Genomic DNA, 22914 nt, shown 5'->3' on the forward strand with positions numbered 1-22914 from the left:
ATCTCTTCCCAGTGTGTAGTTGAAATCTTCATGTTCTTAGTGACGTGTTTTAATAAAAGAAAATAATAGCTGGGAATGATGGTGCACGCCTGTAACCCCAGTACTTGGGAGACTGAGATAGGAGGATTTTAGGTTTAAGGCCAACCTCAACAATGTAACATGATTCTCAGCAACTTAATGAGACCCTGTTTCAAAACAAAAAGGACTGGGGTATAGTTTGGAGATAGAATGCCCTTGGGTTCAATCCTCAGTACCCCCCCCCCCAAAAAAAAAACACACATTCACAAAATGAAAGTTGGTTTTATTATTTTAAAGCAAACTTGGTTTGGCAAACTTTTATGGTTAGTGGCTTTGGGTTTGTTTTTTGTTTTTGTTTTTATTTTAGATTATATTTAAGAAATCCTGTCTACTCTAACATCCAGAAGCTATTTTGTTACACTTTTATATTTTGGAATCTTTAGTATTTAAACTTTCACATTTAGCTCTGAAAAATCATTTTGAAATCAATTGTTGTGCATCAGTAATGTGGAGAGTGAAGAGTTGCTTTAGTATATCTAAAATATTTTTTAAACCATTTTGGTTAAACATTTCTCTGTTTTCACCTTTTCTTTTTCCCCTAATAAATGCATCTAAGGCGATAAGTGTTCCTACAGCTGTGATTTAGCTACATCCCATAAGATTTAGAATGTCATGATCTCGTTATTATTTAATTAAATATTTTCTGTTTCCATGTGGTTTTTTACATAGGAATTAAATTGTATTGTTTAATTTCCAAGCATGAAGATTTTCTAGTTATATTTTTATTGTTCATTATTATTGTTCACTGAATTCATTTGTGTATTTTTTGTGGTGCTGAATATTGAATCCAGGACCTCACACACGTTAGGCAACTGCTCCACCACTGATCTGTACCCCAAGCCCCGTTTTAATTACTTATGCAGAGTTTATTTCCACTATACTTGTTAAGGATACTCTGTGATTGCATTCATTATAGATATTTTGAGACTTCCTTTATGGTTTAGAATATGGTCTAATTTTGTAAGTTTTCTTTTTCTTTCTTTTATTTCTTTTTGTGTGTATGGCTCTAGGGGTGGAACCCAGGGGCTTTTATACCTCCAGGCTATATTCCCAGACCTATTTTATACTTTATTTGGAAACAGGGTCTCACTAAGTTGCTGAGAGCCTCACTAAGTAGCTGAGGCTGGTTTCGATACTGTGCGATCCTCCTGTCTCAGCCTCCCAAGCACGGGGATTACAAGTGTGCGCCACCATGCCCAGCTCTTTTTTTTGTTTTAAAATACTTTATACTCAGGAGAAGAAACCTCAGTGGAGCGATGGAGAGTATTTGGGGCAGGGTGGGGGTTGAATTAATGAAGGAAAACACTTTTATTAACATTATGTACACATGTGGAATTATAAATGTCAATCTTAGTATCCTGTACAGGAAGTGGAAGGGGTGGGGAGGGAGCCAGGGGGCACTCACCAAGTGCTTTCTGAACTACATTATAATGTGAGATTGCAATGCACCAATAAAATGATATTTAAAGAATGAAAAACTTTATACTCAATGGCTGCAGTGTCATATATATGGATCAATTTATTAATTATGTTGAAATCTGGACCCTTAGTGATTTTGTTACTTGTTCTATCAGTTACTTGTACAGATATATTAAAATCACCCAGTTTGGTTATGGCTTTGAGATTTTCTCCTCTCAGTTTTATCCAAGCTTGACTTGAAGTACTTTGAGCCTAGATTATGTGGTCATACTAATTAAGAATTATTATTCCTTCCTGGATAATTAAACCTGCTTTCATGAAGTGGCATTCTTTAGCTGTAGTAACACTGCTTTCCCCAAAGTCCACAACCTATTGTGTCTGATAATTTGTATAGTTTTACCAAACTCTTATTGGTGGGTGTTTTCATGGTTCCCATTCTTTAAGCCTTTCTGCGTCTTTATATTTAAAGTGCACTGTGATAGCAAACTCCTCTGATGCCCACCTTATATTCTCTCATTCTACTTTACTTGGCCACTTCTGCCAAGACCAGCTTTGTGCCAGGACAGCAACTCACTGCTACCAATTCAGCCCTCTGCCCTGAGACACCTCCAGTCACAGGCTCGTGGTATGAAAGCATGAGGGAGGTAGCAGGCCAGAGGGCAGGTCTTGGCCGGCAGGGGATGGATCTGATGGATGCAATCTCCTCCTGTATCCCTCGGAAGGTCCAGCAGCAGAGTCCTGTGTCCTGCGGCTGTGGCTAACCTTAAGCTTTCCCTTGGCACCGGCTTCCTCTTCCTCTGCTTTGAACTCTCCCTCGTCTGCTTCCTAGAATGCTTCCCAGCCAACTGCCTGCAGGCAAGCCCCCTTTGCAGGCTTTTTTTTTTTTTTTTTTGGCGGAGATTGAAGCACCGGCCTATGCATGCCAAGTAATCTAGCACTGAGCTAGCTCCACTGCAGCTACCAGGCTCTTTTTTTCTGGGAGACCCCAAGTTAAAACACTATCTTATGAACAGTAAAGAGTTTCTTTTTAAATCTAGTCTATCTTTGTTTTTTTATTTTAACATTGAACCCAGGGCATCCTACCTCTGAGCTATACTCCCAGCCCTATTTTTTATTCTTTATTTTTGAAACAGGGTCTCACTAAGTTGCAGAGGACCTCAGTAAATAGCTGAGGCTTGTCACAAACCTGCAATCCTCCTGTCTCAGCCTCCCAAGTACTAGGATTATAAACCTGTGCCCGGCAGACTGTTACAATTTAATACAGTAGCTCAAATATTTGGGTTTAAATCTATTTTTATACTTTGTTTGTTCTCTCTGTTTTGTTTCTTCTTTTCTTTCTTGCATGTGTATACATGATTTGCATATACACATATATAATTGTATATAATATGATTTTAAGTATGGATAAATTGGTACAGGGGATTGAATCTAGGGGTAGTCTACCTCTGAACTACATCTCCAGCCCTGTTTTATTTTTTATTTTATTTGTGTGTGTGTGTGTGTGTGGTACTGGGGGTGGAACCCAGGGGCTTTTCTACCTCCAGGCTATACTCCCAGACCTATTTTATGCTTTATTTAGAAACAGAATCTCACTAAGTTGCTGAGAGCCTAACTAAGTAGCTGAGGCTGGCTTTGAACCTGTGTGATCCTCCTGTCTCAGTCTTCCAAGCACTGGGATTACAAGCATGTGCCACCATGCCCACGGTTATTTTTTATTTTGAAATAGGGTCTTGCTAAATTACTGAGGCTAGTCTCTAACCCTTGATCCTCCTGTCTTACCCTCCCACCTACTGGGATTATAAGCATATGCTACTACCACATCTGACTTCAAATTAAACAATTTTAATTTTCTAATTTTATCATCTACTAGGTTGTTCTTTATATTTTATTTTACAACTTTTGAATGGTGATTCCAGAGCAGGTATCATCAAACAATGGTCCACATGCCAAGTTCCACTAGATCGATCACCTTGATGTAAGAGGACTTCAGATTATTCTAAACGGCATTTAGTCCTGTGAAGGGCAGTTCACACATGCTCTGATTGTACAGCTCTAAGGCCTTCGGTGGGTACAGGGATGGGACTTTCTAGATAGAGCCCTTCCTCCTTGATGGGCCACATATTCTGGTTTTTGTTCCCTGGCCACATAACCCAATTTCTGCCCAGAAACTGTCTCTCTGCTAAGTGATGATGAATCTACCTATCTATCTTTTTTTCCCTGCCTTTTATAATGATCTAATTTAGCTTTTATGGTGATGGCATATGTTCAATAAATGTTTAATGGATAAAAGAAGTCATTTATTTTACTTTTTCTCTGTAGGCAGAATGGGAGAGGAAATTTTAGCCTAGTATTAGAATGAGCCTCCCCCAGGTAGAGGTATCAAGTGATGGAAAGTTCTACTGATAACTAATAAGTACCATTCCAAGAAAGGCTCAAGGCAGAACATTCGCACTTAAGTGTTCAAGTTTTAAAGTCAGGAGAATGTGGAGATGATTACAGACTTGGCATTAATTTGGGTTAGATAACCTCCAAGTTTTTTCCACCTTTTAGTTTCTGTGATTCCGGTTTTTATTTCAACTCTCATCTTCCTTTTTCTTTAGTATTTAGTTTCCTGGATTCTGACAGTGTAGCCGATCTGAATTATGGAGTCGAGGCCCTCTTAACACATCTTCATAAAGAACAGAACAGTTGGAAGCATTGACACTGAGGACGAAAAAGAATTTAAATGAGTTCACTTTGCAGCCTGACACAATGAATACATCTTTGCTGATACAAGGGCAGTCACCAGTTCTTTTTAACAGAACAATTGTTCAAGTAAGGCTTAAAAAATGGATAGCAGAAGATTGAATTGTCCATGTAATGACAGAAAAAAAGACATTTATTCAATGGAAGAAAGAGTATCAATGATTTGGAAATTTACTGCCATGCAGACAAAAAAAAGATATCTATTTTTTCTTCCTTTTTTTATTGACTCATTGATTCATTCAATCAGTTCATATGCTTTGAGAACATAGCCTAAGCAAAGGTGCCGAGGATCTCAGGACAGCCCTTCTGTTTGACAGTGGATTTCAGGAATGCTTCCTAGGGGACTCACATATTTGAAATAGAATGGGGTCTGCTTTTTGTTTTTAAGTCTGAGGGAACAAAAACAGACAATTTAAATGTTTTTCCAATTAAAATAGACCACGGTTGGAGAGCACAAGAGGATTATGAGTGAATGAATGCCTGTGGGGTTAATAGGAGCCTATGAGCACACCTGTGGCTGGGGTCATTCTGCAGACAGCTCACTATCCCTGGCTGATGTGGTGGTCCAGGCTGCTTTTCACTTTCATTTATTTTAAATTAAGAGTCATTTTGTTGTTGTTGTTTTGTGGTGCTGGGGATTGAACCCAGGGCATGCATGTTAGGTAAGCATTATGCCACTGAGTTATATCCCCCACCCTGTCTTTAAATCAGTACCAAAGAAAGACAGCAAATTATTCATAGTTATAAAGTTCTATAGTTTTGCAGCCAAATGTAACGAATGTCACATGTCCTGTAATCTCAGTACTTGGGAGATTGAGATAGGACAATCGCAAGTTCAGGGACAGCTTCAGCAACTTAGCAAGATCCTGTTTCAAAATAAATGTGTTTGTGTGTGTGTGTGTGTGTGTGTGTGTGTGTGTGTGTGTGTGTAATATAAATATATATGTATTTGCTTATTTGCTTTCAGGTTATTTTTGTCAGAACTGAAGTTGTATTCATTGTATTAATTAGAAAAATCTTCAGGAATGGAACCTGAAGTGAGAAGCACATTTGTATGATTTAAGCCTCGGGGGTTTGAGGAGGACAAAACTATAAACAGAGTAAAGAACAACACAGTAAATAAGAAGTTAAAGGAGATCCAGGGCCATACAGAATCCTGAAAACCAAGAGAAAGTCATCAAGGCTAAAATGTGCTGAGTTTATTCTGTGCATTTCATTTTATTTAACCTTCATAATAATGCAGGAAGATAGATTCATATATCTATGTTGACAAAAAGGCAAGAGTAAGCCATATGTCCATCACTCAACTGGCAAATCCTAGAGCGAAAACTGAACCCACATCTACCGGCCTCCTTAGTCCATTTTCTAACTGTAGTATGGAAAGAAACTGTTTAAAAATTATGAATATTGTGTTTATTTTTAGTGTATTTGTATTTGATAATGTGCTACTATAATAGTATGGTAACACATGGATATCTTGTATATGTGCATAACATATAAACTAATAAGCATATGTGTATTAGGGTGTAGGTTCAAAAAATACTACTACGAAGATGGAATAAAAAATTTTAGAGACTATGCTTCAAAGCACTTTGCAAAGCCATCTTTACCTTGCCCCATACTCAACGGTACACTGCATTTTCTTCCTATGGCAATACTACTCCTAAATTATTTTAATAAAAATTTTATTTCACAAGTGTTTTTTATGTCATTCATTGGTATTTTGGGGAATTCATGAAAGCCTTTGGGTCATTTGGTGCTTTGTGGTAGTGGAAAGAATAGAGGCCTTAGACCAAATGGACTTGGTTTCAAATACCTATTTTACTTTACTGACCATATGACCTGAGGCAGGTACTTAATTTCTCAGAGCCTCAGTTTATTCATCTACAAAATGGAGATCAGGTTTGCCTTGAAAATTTCAGCAGTACTATAAGAAATATTTTGGCATCATGCCTTGCATACAGTGGGTACTTTTAAAATGGCAGAAGATAGAAATAATAGCAGATGTACATGTTTGCTATAGATGATATCTCTGCCCCCATAGTCATCTCCCCTCAGAAATAAGATTGCATATACTTTGGGCAAATCTTGATCTGAATTGTTCTTAGTTCAAACTGAAAATTATTATGAACATAAACTAAACAAGTGTCTTTTTTAGTATATAGAAGCAAGACAGGTGTGTGAGCTGGACATGCCATTTATGTGAACTGTAGTGACCCTGGTCTGTGCAGTGTGGCAGCACAAGAAATATACTGAAAAAAATAGAGGGTCTAGTGTATGTTGGCCTCAACAGAAGCTAGGGAGGCCGACACCACTGCCCACGCTGCATTGGCTGGGACGCTGAATGCCGCTCTGTCTGATACGCTCCACAGATCTGTACCCCCGACTTGGTGGTATTCCTGGCTTGCGCCAACCAGAGGCTCAAAGAAAGATTACTGAAGCGTGCAGAACAACAAGGGAGGCCCGACGACAATCTAAAAGCCACCCAGAGGAGGCTAATGAACTTCAAGCAAAATGCTGCTCCATTGGTCAAATACTTCCAGGAGAAGGGGCTCATCATGACAGTAAGTTAGCTCTGCTCTCACTTGTCCGCTTAGAAATGCCTCTTCAGATTTCTAATTAGCCCAGGTTCTAATACAGAAATCTTCTTAACTTTAAAAAGTGCCTTTTTATGCACCAATAAAAATTGTTTTAAAAAGTGCCTTTTTTGTAACATGTAGAACCAACCAAAAAAAAAAAGAAATCAACCATTTTTACCTGATTAACCTTATTAAGCCATAATAATAAAACATCTTTCATGTTAGGTTAATTAATTTTTATAAAAGGTGATGAATTTTTAACCTTGTCTAAAATTCTATGACTCCAATTTAAAAATACTTTTAAATGATTATTGCGATGACTTTAGTGAATATTTGCCCAGTAGTTCAACTCTTCTTTGAAAACCTCACAAAATTGATTAAGCTGTGTAAACAACAGTCAGCCAGGTTGTTAGCATAGGTTTGGGGAGCAAGCTGAGCTTTGTTCATCATAATGGGCCTCACAAAGTAATGAGATTCTGATTTCACAAAACAAGGCCTCCAAGGGTTTGATTTGTCTTAAAAAAAAAAGTCACAGGATATTGCAATGGGATGCGTTCATTTTCTGCTTATTTAATACAATGCAAATATTAACAGATATGACACAAATATTAATATTTTCCTAATGTTTACCTTGTTTTGCAGCCAGTGATTTCTAGCATGCTAAGGAAAATGGCACTAAACCATTCCTTAATACAGTTTTTATAAGTGAAGATTTAGCTCAGTTGATGACTCCCCATAACATCAGATTCTAGTATTAAAGACAAGAGAGAAAAAGGAGGATCTTAAGCCATCAGAAGATTGTCCTTTATAGAAAAAGACACTAAAAGAACAGCAGCTCAGATAGCAGAACCTCCCACACACATCCTCAGGCCCTTCCTACCAGACCAAAAGTTCTTGCTTACTGGAGTCACAAGCACCCATAAATAAACACATGAACATCCCAACAAAATGCATACAGCACAGTTTTCACAAAATTCAGATAAGTCAACTGAAACCCATCCACAGAACTCCTGTGACCTAACGATTTCTGGGTTAAAGCTCTCTTCATTAGACTAAGATGCCCTGAGACCTGAAAGAGACAGTCATGACATTTGAATAATGATCTTTTTGCAGTCTCACAATATTCATTACATTTCACTCTAAGTTGTCATGTTAGAGAGTTGTAAATTTGATCTGAAAATTACTCACCATGCCAGAGTTCATTTTTTGGTTAAAAACAGATATTAAGAAGTAGGGAATATTCAAGAAAATCAGAGTGAATGAAAGTTTCTGTGGCTATTTCTGGTTGGGGTTGTGGTGTGTTTTTCTTCTACAATTACCAGCCTGACTTCTGCATTGTGTTATGAAAAAAGAAATTTACCCTGTAGACCAAGCCCTGACTGCAAGGTTCAGAGCCAGAGATTTAATTGACGTTTGCAAGGCATAAAGGTATTACCAAAGTGTCCTTGATTACCCCCTGCGTGTCATGTTCGTCATCACCAAGCACAGCAGATTTATCAAATGAATGCAGAGTGGAGACTGTTAATTTACTAATATTTTGCACAGAGGTGAAATGCCGCTGCTTCTAATTGAAGGAGTCGATAACAATGTGGATGACAGCCAGTAACCTCACTGCTACAACCAAATGCACTTTAAGATAAATGCCTCTAATTACTGGGGAAAAACTTGCCTTGGAAAGTCACCTTTTGGAAAGCAATGAATACAGGCTGAGCTCTGGGGAATAGAATTTGAAAAACTAGCCTGATAATGCAGGCACTACATCCTCAACACACATTCTCTTTCAGAACCTGGATCATAATTCACTTTTGGAATTGAAATGCATTTGATAACACTTCTGCTTTTAAAGAAGAATTAAATAATAAAGATGAAGCCAGGCACAACGGTGCATACCTGTAACCCTAGTACTTGGGAAGCTAAGACAGGAGGATAGCAGGTTCAAGGCTAGCCTCAGCAATTTAGCAAGACACTAAACAAAAAATAAAAAAGGATAAGGGTGGAACTCAGAGGTAGAATGCTCTGGGTTTAATCCTAGCACCCCTCCCCCCAAAAAAACCAAACAAACAAACCTATGCTTCATGCCAAATTTATTTTTCGCTCAAGTGTCTATTTATTAATCAGTTATAAAGCTGACCCAATGTTTTCTTAATTTCCACACTGTCTATGTAATCGAGCCATATAATTGTTGTGCCTAAATAATGTAGTTGAATTGTAACACACATCAACCCATTCTTTCTTTTTCACTTCACCAACTGTGTATCTATTGGTAGATTTGACTAAAGAACAAACATGCTTTGTTCCTTAGAACAAATTCCTAATTTTGTGTGTGTCAAAAATACCTCCTTGACTGAAGAGAAAATCGAGTAAGAATAGCCAGGAAAAACAGGCTATTTCTTTAATACTGTATCTCATTGACATGATTCCAATCACATAGATGTCTTTATTTTTATTAGTTCAATATGTATTTCTATATACAGCCATGTGTCCAAGTATGAATTTAAATAATATTATAATAGAGACTTCATAGGATCTTCTTTAACCTGTTTATATGTTACTTTTAATGTTTTGTAAGGTTGGATATAATTTCTCATGTGTCTTTTGTAATTTTATGCTTTTAGTTAAAGATAACAGCTAGATGTGATGGTGCATGCCTGTAATCCCAGTATTTGGGAGGCTGAAACAGGAAAATAGCAAGTTCAAGGCTAGCCTCAGCAACTTAGAAAGATCCTATTTTAAAATTTAAAAAAATTAAAAAGGGTAAGGGATGTAGCTCAGAGGTAGAATGTCTCTGGGTTTAATCCAAGAAAGAAAGGCAGGCTGTGAATTACAGTTTTTCCAATGTTGTTTGTGGAAATGTAAGTATTACTGTAACTAGGAAAGTTACTTATTTAGTGTTACTGACTAAGCTATGTCTCAAGACATTTTAAAGAACTTGGACCTTATGAAACTGAATAATTCTTGAACAGTCATTTCCCTTTTATAGGCTTTTTAAAGCTTCAACGTACTATACATCCACTGGTGATTTTTCATCTTTATTTTTAAAACAAAAGCAAAACTAGAATTTCTTTTAATAATCCCTAATCGAGTCATAGTAATGTTATTTATTTATTTGTTTATTTATTTTTATGGTGCTGGGGATCAAACCCAGTGCCTCACATATGCAGGGTAACTGTTCTAAAACTGAGCCATACCCTCAGCCCAAGTCTCTGTAACTTTGATTAAATTTTATATATGCCGAGCGTGGTGACGTATACTTGTAATTACAGGATTCGGGAGGCTGAGACAGGAGGATCCGGGTTCGTAGATAGCCTCAGCTACTTAATGAGGCTCTCTGCAACTTACTGAGACCCTGTTTCAAAATAAAGAATAAAAACCGGGTTGGGGGTGTAGCTCAGAGGTAGAATGCCCCTGGGTTCAATCCTCAGCACCACAGAAGAAATGAAAACAAATATATATGTATATATATGTACATATACATGCAAGCCGGCTGTGGTGGCACACGCTTGTAATCCCAGTACTTCAGAGGCTAAGACAGGATGATCTGGGTTGGCGGCAGCCTCAGATACTTAAGTGATGCTCTCTGCAACTTAGTGAGATCCTGTTTCAAAATTAAAAATAAAATATCGGGGTGGGGTGTAGTGTACAGGTAGAATGCTCACTGGTTTCTATCCCCAGCACCCCACCACCACACACAAATGCACATATATGTAGTTTTGTTTATCTTTAAAGAAAAGGAGGCTTCTAGAAATTCTTGAAAAATAATAGGGCAAGATGTAATGTCTGTTATTTTTCATAATATATTCAAAGCTTTGTACCATTGGACACTCTATTAAGCCAAAAAAACAGGTGGCTTACTGGGAAAATGGATGCTCGCTATGTGCATCCAACAAGTGCTACTTAATACGGGCAGTAATTAATGAACATTGGTGTGCACTTTAGACGTGAAGGGCAGATGGTCATTTTCCTTCAGGACTTTGTGTCAGAGGAAACAGAAATCTAACTTAAAATGAGAAGTGAGCGGCAGCGAGGGGATTTAGGAAGAGGCCCACTCATTCGTACCCACTCGTGTCAACTGCATCTCTTCAGTCGGGGAAGGCTGAAGAGACTGAAAATATTAAAATCTGAATCATTTCTTATCACCCACATAAGTTTTCCTGAGAAAGTGGCAAGGGACCTTAGCAAGGCCCTAAATTATCTAATTGCAATACTTTATAGATTTTTTTTATTTTTTGTGGTACCGGAAGTGGAACCCAGGGGCTTTTCTACCTCCGGCCTATACTCCCAGACCTATATTATACTTTATTTGGAAACAGGGTCTCACTGAGTTGCTGAGAGCTTCACTAAGTAGCTGAGCCTGGCTTCGAACCTGTGCTATCCTCCTGTCTCAGCCTCCCAAGCGCTATCACGCCCGGCTTTACTTCATAGATTTTTAAGAACTTTTTTTTTTTTTTTTTTTTTTTTTGGTACTGAGGCTTGAAACCCAGGTGCATTCTACCCTCAGCTCTTTTTATTTTTTATTTTATTTATTTTGAAATAAGGTCGTATTTATTTGTTAAGACTTGTCTTGAACCTGCAATTCTCCTGTTTCAGCCTTCCAAGTACTAGGATTACAGGTGTACATCACCATGCCCAACAGAAAAAAAAATTTTAATGGTGCTAAAATGAAGTTGGCTTTTAAATTTTATCAAGGGAGAGCATTAGAAAAAAAAATCACTTTCTTCTGCCATTGTTTGAAAGGGATGTATTATATAATCATTTATATTATTATATACTGATTATACATACACTAATTATTGCATATGTATATGTGTGTGTGTATATATATATATATATATATATATAATAGTGTGTGTGTGTGTAGTACTGGGGAGTGAACCCAGAAGCATTTTGCCTCCAAGATACACACCTAGCTTTTAGTTTAGTTTTGTTTTTGTTTTGAAATAGAGTCTCACTATGTTTCTGAGGCTGTTTGTGAACCTATGATCCTCCTGTCTCAGCCTCCCAAGTACTGGGATTACAAATGTGTACCACCATGCCCAGCTGGAAAAGAATATTTTAACACACACACACACACACACACACACACACACACACACACACACGCACACACTCAGAAATGATATTTCTCTGAATAAAGTTTTTAAACAAGCGTTTAACTTTTACAGAAACTACCACCAAGATGTGTTTAATTTATCACTGGAAGGAAAGCCCATTCCATCAGATACTCAAAGGAAAAAAATCAATGGCATGGTAAAAGTTAATTTAGACAGGACTGTTGAACTGATTGTTAATTAGCTTCAGATGTCATAGGAATCAACAGTGACGTCTAAAATACAACTACACTATCCTGGCGTGGTGGCGCACACTTGTAATCCCCTTGCTTGGGAGGCGGAGACAGGAGGATCACGCAGGTTCGAAGCCAGCCGTGCTGGCTTAAGAGACCCTGTTTCCAAAAATAAGAAAAATAGGTCTGGGAGTGTAGCCCAGAGGTAGAAGGGCTTCCAGGAACCCCAGGACCACCAAAAACAAACAAACAAATAAAATACAACTACACTTAGCCCTAAACTCCCAGTGGATAGCCATAGGTTAATCCTCACCATCTCTTTTAACATCAGTACACAGGCTGGTAAAAAATAGAAGAGAAAAAAAACAAACTTAGGGAGAAATCAATTGAAATAGTATTAGCTCTCAGGAGATTCAGCAGCAACCTCCATGGAAGAAAGGCAAAGAAAATTGATAACAGCTTGTCTAAACAACCCCGTTCCCCTAAAATTTCTTGGAGGAAAATTTTATTACTGATTATACATAGGAAGTTGATGAACCTTCATTGTGAGACATAATGAAACTTTCCTCATTCCATCATGTTTCAACGCCCATATCATGTGACCAAAAGTCCCTAGTAACAAAGAAAACAGCCAAGGAGGTGTTTTCAATGGTTAATACATAGGAAAGACTGTGGCAGTATTCCAGAAGATACTTGGGTGATTGTGATATATATGTGACCCACCCTAGATATGTGGCCCTTTAAATTGTTTTCCTGTTGCCCAGAGTATTTTTAAGTTAAGTAAACAGTACTTTCTGGCATGAAACCTGACACTGATAGAACCTCAATATTGGAAACCCTGAAATAACATGAGAAATACCTGGTTTTGACTCAAATAAAAAAATAAAAAGCAGATTATAAGAAATCACATTGTCTAGGCAACAAGCATATACCAGCTCCTACATTGTGCAGAGCTGGCACCACGATGCTGCCCTCAGGAAAGTACTTTATGTGTTTCCTGCAGGAGGATAACGTCTCTGTGGGTTACTTAGTGCTACCCTTTTTATTTACCTATTGACATAAATCTTTGTATTCTTAGTTTCGAATGATTCATAACTAACTTGAAAAGTAAATCTAATTGCTTTCATAAAGTGTCATTATCATGGGCTCAAGAAACTCAAATACAATGATACTAGTTTCTCTGTTCTTTGACACAAAAAGAAAAATAAAAGATCAAGCCATTAGCACACAAGTGCCAACCCACATACAGCAAAGTTATATAGACAGTCCTGGGAAGCGAATTATTCTAGTTCCTAAACAGCATCAAAACAGAGAGAACAGCAGATAACATATTTATAGCTCATTCTGGCCTTCTGTCTCAGAAACCAGCGAACGCCCTGACTCACAACTCTCCCGTTCCCAAAGCTCGCTCAGTATCAGTCATATTCACACCCTGCAGGTGGAGGGCAAACCAAGTGACTCAGAGAGCATCTTTTTTCCAAGTTGGAAATTGAAGTTGGAAATGGATGCCATCCATTTCCTGTCAGCTCCTGATGATAAGGGCTCTGCACAAACACGATATTCTCAATGTGATGCTTTTTACACATGAAATAGGGAGGAACTTAGAGAATGAACATCCTTCCTTGCCTAAAGTGTATTTCTGTTTATTTTGTTACTAGATGCCCATGAAATCAGGTCCAAAAAGCCCTACGAACAGTTTTTTTTTAAATAATCGTTAAGTGTAAAGCAACACCCTTTTATGATAACTATGAAACAAAAATGTGGATACTATTCAAGGGAACACATTTGGATGATTCACATTTAGAAAATTCCAAGCCTGGTGTGGTGGTGACAAAGCTGAAAAGTGGGGCCCAGCCCCAGGCCACTGACCTCAGGCCACACCTGTTACAGCCTGTGGACCCTTCATCCATCTTGCTTTCTTTCTTTCTTTCTTTCTTTCTTTCTTTCTCCTTTCTTTCTTTTTCTTTCTTTCTTTCTTTCTTTCTCCTTCTTTCTTTCTTTTTCTTTCTTTCTTTCTTTCTTTCTTTCTCCTTCTTTCTTTCTTTCTTTTTCTTTCTGTCTTTCTTTCTCTCTTTCTTTTCTTTCTTTCTTTCTTTCTTTCTCCCTCTTTCTTTCTTTCTTTCTTTCTCTCTTTTCTTTCTTTCTTCTTTCTTTCCTCCTTCCTTCCTTCTTCTTTTGGCATTCTGCCTCTGAACTAGTTTATCTTGAAACAGGATCTTATGAGGTTGCTGAGAGCCTCACCAAGTTGCTGAGGCTGGCCTTGACCCTGTGATCCTCTTGTCTCAGCCTCCCACGTACGGGGATTACAAGCGTGCACCTGGCCTATGTGAGAACTTCTTGTACTCTGACCTTAGAGAAGAGCTCCCTGGTGCTTTCTTCAGGCATTTATCATTTGATATGTGTCTGTTCAGCTGTAATCTCTTCATTTCTTCTTTTTACAAAAGAAGAAATGAGAAAATCAATTCTATTGCTGCATTACATTGAGAGGTTTTATCTAAAAAAAAGTAATTTTTACTTAGTAATATAAAACAATTAAGAGAATTCATAAAACTGACGAGTGTGAGCATACATAACAAGCAAGGAAATTTTGCCACAAACAGCCAATTGTTGGGCTTTGTGTCTCTGTTTATCTGTGCTGTGCTACCTGCCTTCTTCCTCCCCTGCCCATTTCTACTGGTCACGTGTAAAGCAAGGAGTGCACTTCTGCCACAGGCAAAACCCTGTCCTTCTCTACCATAAACCCTCTAGTTCCTCGTCACCATTAGCACAGTCCTTTCACCGTCATTCATTCAAACAATTTGACTGGACTTATGTCCTCATGGTGCCATCTTCATCAGACAACAGAGATCCTTCCTACTCAACAGGTACTCATTGACACGCTGTCTTCCCTCGTCGGGCACAGTGAGGAATACAAGGACGGAGAGCCACCTCCTACCTTCCTGGAGTTGGTGCCGCGGACACACAGATGGATGTGAACATAAACATCCCAAATACAGCTCAGGAAGGAGCTTCTGCACCGCACAGGGGGACAATAAAACAGGCCAGGAAGACACAAGGACAGGCGAGCAACTTCCTCCTGGAAAGACCCAAGAGGCTCTACTGGAAATGTCAACTCTTGGGAGGCAGAGAAGGGATGAAACCCAGAAATGGGGCAGAAAGGCAGAATAAGCAGGCATGGGGGAGGGGGGGAGGGTACCATGTGAGAATTAGAATAGAGGGGATGGGTATGTCAGGCCCCAACTGAGGAAGGCACTGAAGAGCTGGGCCGAGGAGGAAGGTGACTCTGTGGGCCAGAGCTGGCTTCAAACCCCTGAGCCCAAGATTGATGTAACTGGCAGTATTGAGCTGGTAGCTGTGTGTAAACAAGGCCTGCAGGAAGTGTCCAGAAGGGATTAGATGAGGCCCTAATTACAATGGTGACAAGGTTTTGCTTCTCTGTGTATAGGATCTACAGCCATTTGGCACCCACTGCAAACAGGGGAGCCACTGCTAGGGGCCTGGCATGTTTCACCAGCTCAGCTACTCTGACTCCCCATTTTTCTCATAGTAGAGTTGGAAGGAAAGGGCGTATGGAAAAAGAAGTAATATATAGAAGGCCCCCTTGTCTGGGAGGGACATGTTACAAGACCCCCAGCAGATGCCTAAAACCATGGATACTTCTGAACCCCTGTATATATTGTCTTTTTCCCACATGTACACACTTATGATACACTTTAACATAAATTTTAACATAAAGCTACAGTTCCTGTCCTTCCTTACAAAAGGAAAGGCTATCCCTTAAACTCCCTCTCCTCCCTCAACTCACTGACTGTACTTTAGTCTTGGTCAGAGCAGGGCCATGTATTCTACGATACCTTCAAGAGAAGGTGCAAAACGGAATATAGATGGTCCCTGAATTGCAATGATATGATTTATAATTTTTTGACTTTACAGTAGTATGAAAGTGATACACCTTTGTTAAAAAATAGTATGTATATGAGCCGGGCGTGGTGGCGCACGGTTGTAATCCCAGCACTTGGAAGGCTGAGACAGGAGGATCGCACAGCTTCGAAGTCAGTGTCAGCTACTTAGTGAGAACCTGTTTCAAAATAAAATATAAAAAATAGGTCTGGGAGTATAGCCCGGAGGTAGAAAGCCTCTGAGTTTCACCCCCAGTACCACACACACACCCACACACACACATAGTATGTATATGTACCATGATCCTCTCTGGTGGTGCTGGGCCACGGCACTGAGCCAGGGTTTCTGGTCAACCATGTAAGCGTGAGGGTTTGCAGCATCGCCGCAGGTAGTGTGTTGCTGAGCCATGATGGCCAGCCAGAGCTCAGGTGTACAGGCATCCCCCGGTGACTACAGGCATTGGTTTCAGGACCCCCTAGAAATACCAAACCAGAGATACTCAGTCTTTACATAAAATGCCAAAGTATTTGCATATAACCTATGTACAGTCTCCTGCATACTTTAAATCATTTTTATCTTACTTATAATACCTAACAATGCAAATGCTGTAGAAGTAATTGTTACATTGTATTGTTTAGAGAATAATGACAAGGAAAAAATGCCTACATGTTAGGTATAGGCACAATTTTTTTCTTTTTTTTTTTAATTTTATTTTATTGGTGCACTGTATTCATACATCATAGTGGGATACAAACTTTTGTAGACATACATGCACACATCACCCAGTCAGCCCCCACCCGATCCCCACCCCATTCTCTCCCCATCCCTCCTTCCCATGCTTGGCTTAGTGGTTGACATCTAGTATTATAGCAATTTATCCAAAATTAAAAATGATAATCTCACATAACAGTTTCATTTGTCTGATACCAAGCTTTTGATGACTTAAAGATAACATTTCAATATTTCTTTTTGCTTTCTTTCTTACCAGAGAATATTTTTTTCTTTTTTTTAGGTGAAACTATCATATATTTATTTTTCAGAAAAAAATCTATCCTGATATGGAATATGGACTCTAGATACCCAAAACAATCTCGAAGCAAAAACAAAGCTAGAAGATGTATATTTTCTGATTTCAAACCATATAAAGCTACAATAATTGAAACAGTGTAGTACTGTTCTAAAGGCAGATATATAGACCATTGGAGTTAAATACAAGCCTAGAGCTAACTTCTTCCCTATATTGTCAAGTTATTTTTGACAAGGTTTCCACGAAGATTTGGTGGTGGAAATAATAATCTTTTAACTAAATATTGTTGAAAAATAATAATTACATGGAAAAGAATAAAATTGGACCCTTACCTAATCCCACATACAAGTATTAACTCAAACTAGATAAAAGACCTAAATATAAATCTTAAGACAATAAAGTTTTAGGAGAAAATCTGGGTCATAAAACCTCACAACATTGAAATTGGCAGTGATTTCTTGGATATGATTTCAATGGCACAGGCAACAGAAGAATATACAAACTCCCTAAAAAATAAAAGAAAATATTGTATATCCAAAGACAATGTAAACAGAGTTAAAAGTTACTAATAGAATTGGATAAAATGTTTCCAAATGCTATATCTGAAGGTATATTAATATTCCAACTAGAAATCCTAAAAATTAACAACAATAAAGGCAAACAATACAATTTAGAGATAGGTAAAAGACTAACACAAATAATGAATCTCCACAGATAACCAATCTTAGTTGTCTGTTGGATGGAAAATCTTGTTTCTCTGGTTCTGGTGAGTGTTACCTATTTCTTCTTTGTAGTTAATCTCTTTGAGTATTTTCTCTAGCGCTGGTTTTGAAGACATAAATTCCTTCAGTTTCTGTTTGTCATGGAAGCTTCTTATTTCTCCATCTAATTTGATAGAAAGTTTTGCTGGATAGGAAATTTTTGGCTGGAAGTTGTTTTCTTTCAGAGTTTGGAATATGTTACTCCAAGCCCTTCTGGCTCTCATGACTTGGTTTGGGAAGTCTGGAGTGATTCTAATTGGTTTGCCTCTGAATGTCACTTGGCCCTTTGTTTTTGTTGCCTTTAAGATTCTCTGCTTGGCTTCCACATTGGTCATTTTGACAATTATATGGCGTGGGGATCCTCTTCTCCGATCCTGTCTAAAGGGAGTTCTATAAATTTCCTGGATCTGTGTATCAACCTCTTGCTCTATATTTGGAAAATTTTCTGCTATTACTTCCTTGAAGAGATTGTTGATCCCTTTGGTATCACTTTCTTTTCCCTCCTCTATTCCGATTATTCTTAGGTTAGCTCTCTTAAGATGGGCCCATATTTCTTCAATGTCAGATTCCTGCTGTTGGATATCTTTTTCTAGATTAGAAACTATGCATTCATTTTTGGATTGCTCATCTTCTAAGAGCGAGATTCTGTTCTCCATGTGGTCTAATCGGTTGTTTGTGCTTTGAATTGAGGCCTTTACTTCATTAATTGCATCCTTTATCTCTTTTTGGCTTTCTCTGAGTTCTTTTCGAAGCACCTCTATTATTTCTACAGTTATTTTCCTGATTTGATCTTCTAGAAATCTCTGATTTTCTGTTTTATCAGGTTCTGATGTTGTGGGGTTGTGCACATTCATTACTTCAGTGTTATTCCTCTTTCCCATGATTTCTAAGGTTTGTGCCTTCTCTGGGTTCTTCCCTTGGGTCACTATGGCTTCACTTAAGGTGCTCTGGATCTCGAGTCTGTATTATCTCAGACCCTACTACTCCTTTACTGGGTTGTATCACAGAGTCTCCGACCCAGGGAGTCGATAGAGGCTGCTTTAAACTATGGGGGGTGCCAGGTTGCACGCTCTCCTATGGTGTGATATCTCTGCCACCACCACTCCCTCACTGGGTCAAGTCCCAGGAGGCACAATACTGGGATTTCTCCTCTGTGGCCCGCAATTTGACTCACTGTTCTTGAGTACGCAGATGTAGCTGTACTGGACTCGGTGAATTCACTGCTGCTGCCGCTGCCGGTGGCAATATGGCGCCTCTGCCACGCCCTCGGCCATGAGGCTGGCGTATTTTTTCTTCTCTGGTTTTGATTTCCACTCTGAATCCCTGCAGCGTGTGCTGAGCTCAGCCACTGGGAGCTTTAAATGCTGTCTGCGCCGAAAGATCCCGCCTGGCTGTTCCGCATCGGCTCACCTCGGCTTGCTGTAGCCGTCCGCTGAGTTCGCCGCTGCCGCCAGCAGTATGGCGCTGCTGCCGCGTCCTCGGGCGCGTGTGTCTCCACTGTGGCCCTGAGCTCTGTTCTCAGTCCGCTTTCTCTCTGGAGCCTGGTGGTTTTTTTGTTTTTCTGGTGATGGTGTTTTCTGGCTATGACAGGCGCTCTTTTTGTGGTAATGGAGATTGGTTGTTAGCGGGACTCTTAAGCCCCGCTTTTCTCGGTCGCCATCTTCCCGGAAGTCCCCCACAATTTTTTTCAATTTCCAATTAATGGGCGGTTGAATCTGTGGCTGCAGAACCATGAGCACAGACAACCACATTAAATGCATTGTTGATGTTTTCATCCTATGAAGAATTTATGAGGCTGTAACCCGGCCAGAGAGCATATGTATTTAGCTTCCCAGCCTTTAATGTGCAGGAAGGCAAATGAGCAAGAAGCTAAAATACACGTTGAGTGAACTAACCTACAATAACCACTACAAGGTTAAAATCATCCTTTAAAAATATGTAGTGAAACACATTCGCAAGTAATTCCATCAAAAAAATGGTTAAAATAGAGTATTCTTGATAATAATAGCTACTTTCAGAAAGCACTTATAATATGCAAAGGATTTTATACCTAATTCTCACAATAGTCCTTTGAGGTTAAGGAGAAAACAGAGGCTCAAAGTGGTTGGTGAGCATGTGGACAGCCCCTCCCCGACCTGCCAGTAAGAAAGCTGAGGTGTAGAACAGTCCCATCTCACAGGGTTCACACCCTAACAAGGGGTGGAGCCTGGAGTTGAGTCCAAGGGAAGAGCCGAAAACCCCTCTCAAAATAGTCAGAAAACATACTGAGAATGCCGTATTAATGTGACCTGCAGGGATTGGCTGACTGAGGGCAATACCACTGGCTAAGAGGTACACTGAGATACAATATAAATTTTAAAGAATGTGTATGAGCAAAGAGTGATTCATGAATGAGCCCCAAACTAAAAGTGGTTTTGATGCTCCAACAGGGCAGCCCAAGGAAAACCTAAGGGGAAGGCTTATTTATATAGGGCAACATGGAAACGAAGCACAGCAAATAGTTAACTGGTGACAGATTTACAGTTGCCTTGTTTAGTCTATCCTGCTGGGAAAATCCTAGTTATATAAGTTGTCTGGGAGCTTCTGCTTATTAGACATTAGGTTAATGGGCTTTTTTTTTTTTATGGTACCAGGAATTGAACCCAGAGGCATTCTACCTCTGAGCTGTACCTCCAGCCATTTTTTAAATTGGTGCATTGTAGTCATACATCTTGATGAGATAGAAGATGGCAGAGGCATACATGCCCACATCAGCCAATCAGCCCTTACCTATTTCCTGCTCCATTACCTCTCCCTCCCTCCTTCTCATGTTTGGCTTGGTGATTGACATTGATATTTTTGTTAAAGTAATTCCTGTGGATTAGAGAATAGGGTCTTGCTAAATTGCTGAGGGTCTCACTAAATTGCGGGAACTATCCTCAGACCTGTGATCCTTCTGTCATAGCTTCTCAAGTTTAGGATTATAGGCGTGTATCATCATTCACTTTTGTTTAACATAAACATTTATAGGAAATAACCCAAGGTACATTTCTCTTTTGGTTGCAAAAATCAAGCAAGGTTAACATCTCTTAGGAGCTTTAACTGGCTTTGTCTGTTTAGGGATTCTTCAGGCCTTGTATCCATCTTAATTTATTTTAACATATGTAACCATTCTTTTTACAAAATGAGAAATTTAATTCTAGAAGAAGTGGAGGAAAATTAACATACAATATCACATGCTTTACTGCTTTAAAAATGTTTACCTCTACAGACCAAAGGCATCTGTAATCTCTTCAAGGAAATAATCTCAGAGAATTTTCCAAATATGAAAAGAGACTTGGACCTTCATGTCCAGGAGGCATACAGAACTCCACTGAGACAAGACCAAAGAAAGACCGCTCCACCCCACATAATAACCAAAATGACCAATATAGAGGCCAAGGAAGGAATCTTAAAAGCAGTGAGAACAAAAGGATGGGTGACATATAGAGGCAGAACAATAAGAATCACCCCAGACTATACAACCCAGGTCATGAATGCTAGGAGAGACTGGTATGACGTGATTCAGACCCTGGAAGAAAATAACTTCCAACCAAAGCTTATTTATCCAGCAAAACTACTATTCAAGACAAACGGTGAACCCAAAGTCTTTCAAGATAAACAGAATCTTAAAAAATTCATGAATTTAAAGCCAACACTAGAGAAAATTCTTAAAGAAATAAACCACAAGGAAGAAAAAAGAAGCAGACTTCAGAACCAGAGAAGAGAGGAAATTAATAAGTGGGCCATCTAAGTAAAGAAGAAAGACCAAACCACCCAAGAGTAGACAGAACACAAAATGGCAGAAAACAAAAATCATATTTCAATAGTATCTCTTAATGTCAAAGGACTTAACTCACCAATTAAAAGACATAGACTGGCAATGTGGATTAGGAAACATAATCCAAATATATGCTGTCTGCAAGAAACTCACCTTACAGCCAAAGACATTCACAGACTGAAAGTGTAAGGATGGAAAAAGATATACCATGCCAATGGTGACCAAAAAAGAGCAGGGGTAGCAACCCTGATATCCTACAAAACAGACTTTAAACTAAAACACATCAAAAGAGACAAATCAGGGCACTTCCTTTTATTAAAAGGAACAATACACCAAGAAGATATAATGATAGTAAATATTTATGTCCCAAATGTGGGTGCTACCACATTTGTAAAACAAACCCTTCTGGACATAAGATCCCAAGTAGACCCAAATACAATAATTCTGGGAGACTTTAATACGCCTCTCACACCACTGGATCGATCTTCAAGGCAAAAGATGAGTAAAGACTCTTTAGAACTAAAGAAAACCATAAACCAAATGGAACTAATAGACATTTTCAGATTATTTCAACCAGGAACTACAGAATACACATTCTTCTCAGCAGCCCATGAAACTTCTCCAAAATAAACCACATCCTGGGACACAAAGAAAATACTAGCAAATTCAAAAGATGTAATATAATTCCTTGCATCTTTTCAGACCACAATGGAATAAAAGTAGAAATCAACAACAGGAAACTCGAAAGAAAGTATTCAAATTCATGGAGAATGAATGATACACTATTGAATGGTGAATGGGTAAGAGCAGAATTAGGGAAGAAATAAAGAAATTTATGGAAACAAATGAAAACAGAGACACAACCTACCAAAATCTATGGGACACCATAAAGGCAGTATTAAGAGGAAAGTTTATTGCATTGAGTGCCCACATAAGAAAGACAGAGAACCACCAAGTAAAGAACCTAATGATACAACTCAAGGACCTAGAAATTCTGCAACAGTCTATTCCCAAAGCCAGCAGAAGGCAAGAAATCATTAAAATTAGAGCAGAAATAAATAAAATAGAGAACCAAAAAAAAAAAAAACAATTCAAAGAATCAATAAAACAAAAAGTTGGTTCTTTGAAAAGATTAATAGAATTGATAAACCCCTGGCCAACCTAACCAAAAGAAAAGGAGAATCAACTCAAATTATCAAAATTAGAAATGAAAAAGGAGAGATCACCACAGATAGTGAAGAAATTCAAAAGATTATCAGAACCTACTTTAAAAATTTATACTCCAATAGACTTGAAAACCTGGAAGAAATTGATAGATTTCTAAG

The 22914-nt window shown here is 38.7% G+C and overlaps 1 protein-coding gene across 6 annotated transcripts in view; it reads left to right on the forward strand.

The window, feature by feature from the left end:
• AK5 (adenylate kinase 5) overlaps positions 1–22914 on the forward strand; it is a gene marked incomplete at both ends in the record, with an annotated part of 316611 nt that overhangs the window by 73619 nt on the left and 220078 nt on the right. For all 6 annotated transcript variants that reach the window (XM_080692434.1, XM_080692433.1, XM_080692437.1 and 3 more), the window contains one exon: positions 6615–6806. In XM_080692434.1, the coding sequence (XP_080548560.1) occupies positions 6615–6806 (192 nt within the window). The remainder of the gene's footprint in view (positions 1–6614; positions 6807–22914) is intronic.

This window comes from Muscardinus avellanarius (genome assembly GCF_963383645.1).
Source record: "Muscardinus avellanarius genome assembly, chromosome: 3".
NCBI lineage: Eukaryota > Metazoa > Chordata > Mammalia > Rodentia > Gliridae > Muscardinus > Muscardinus avellanarius.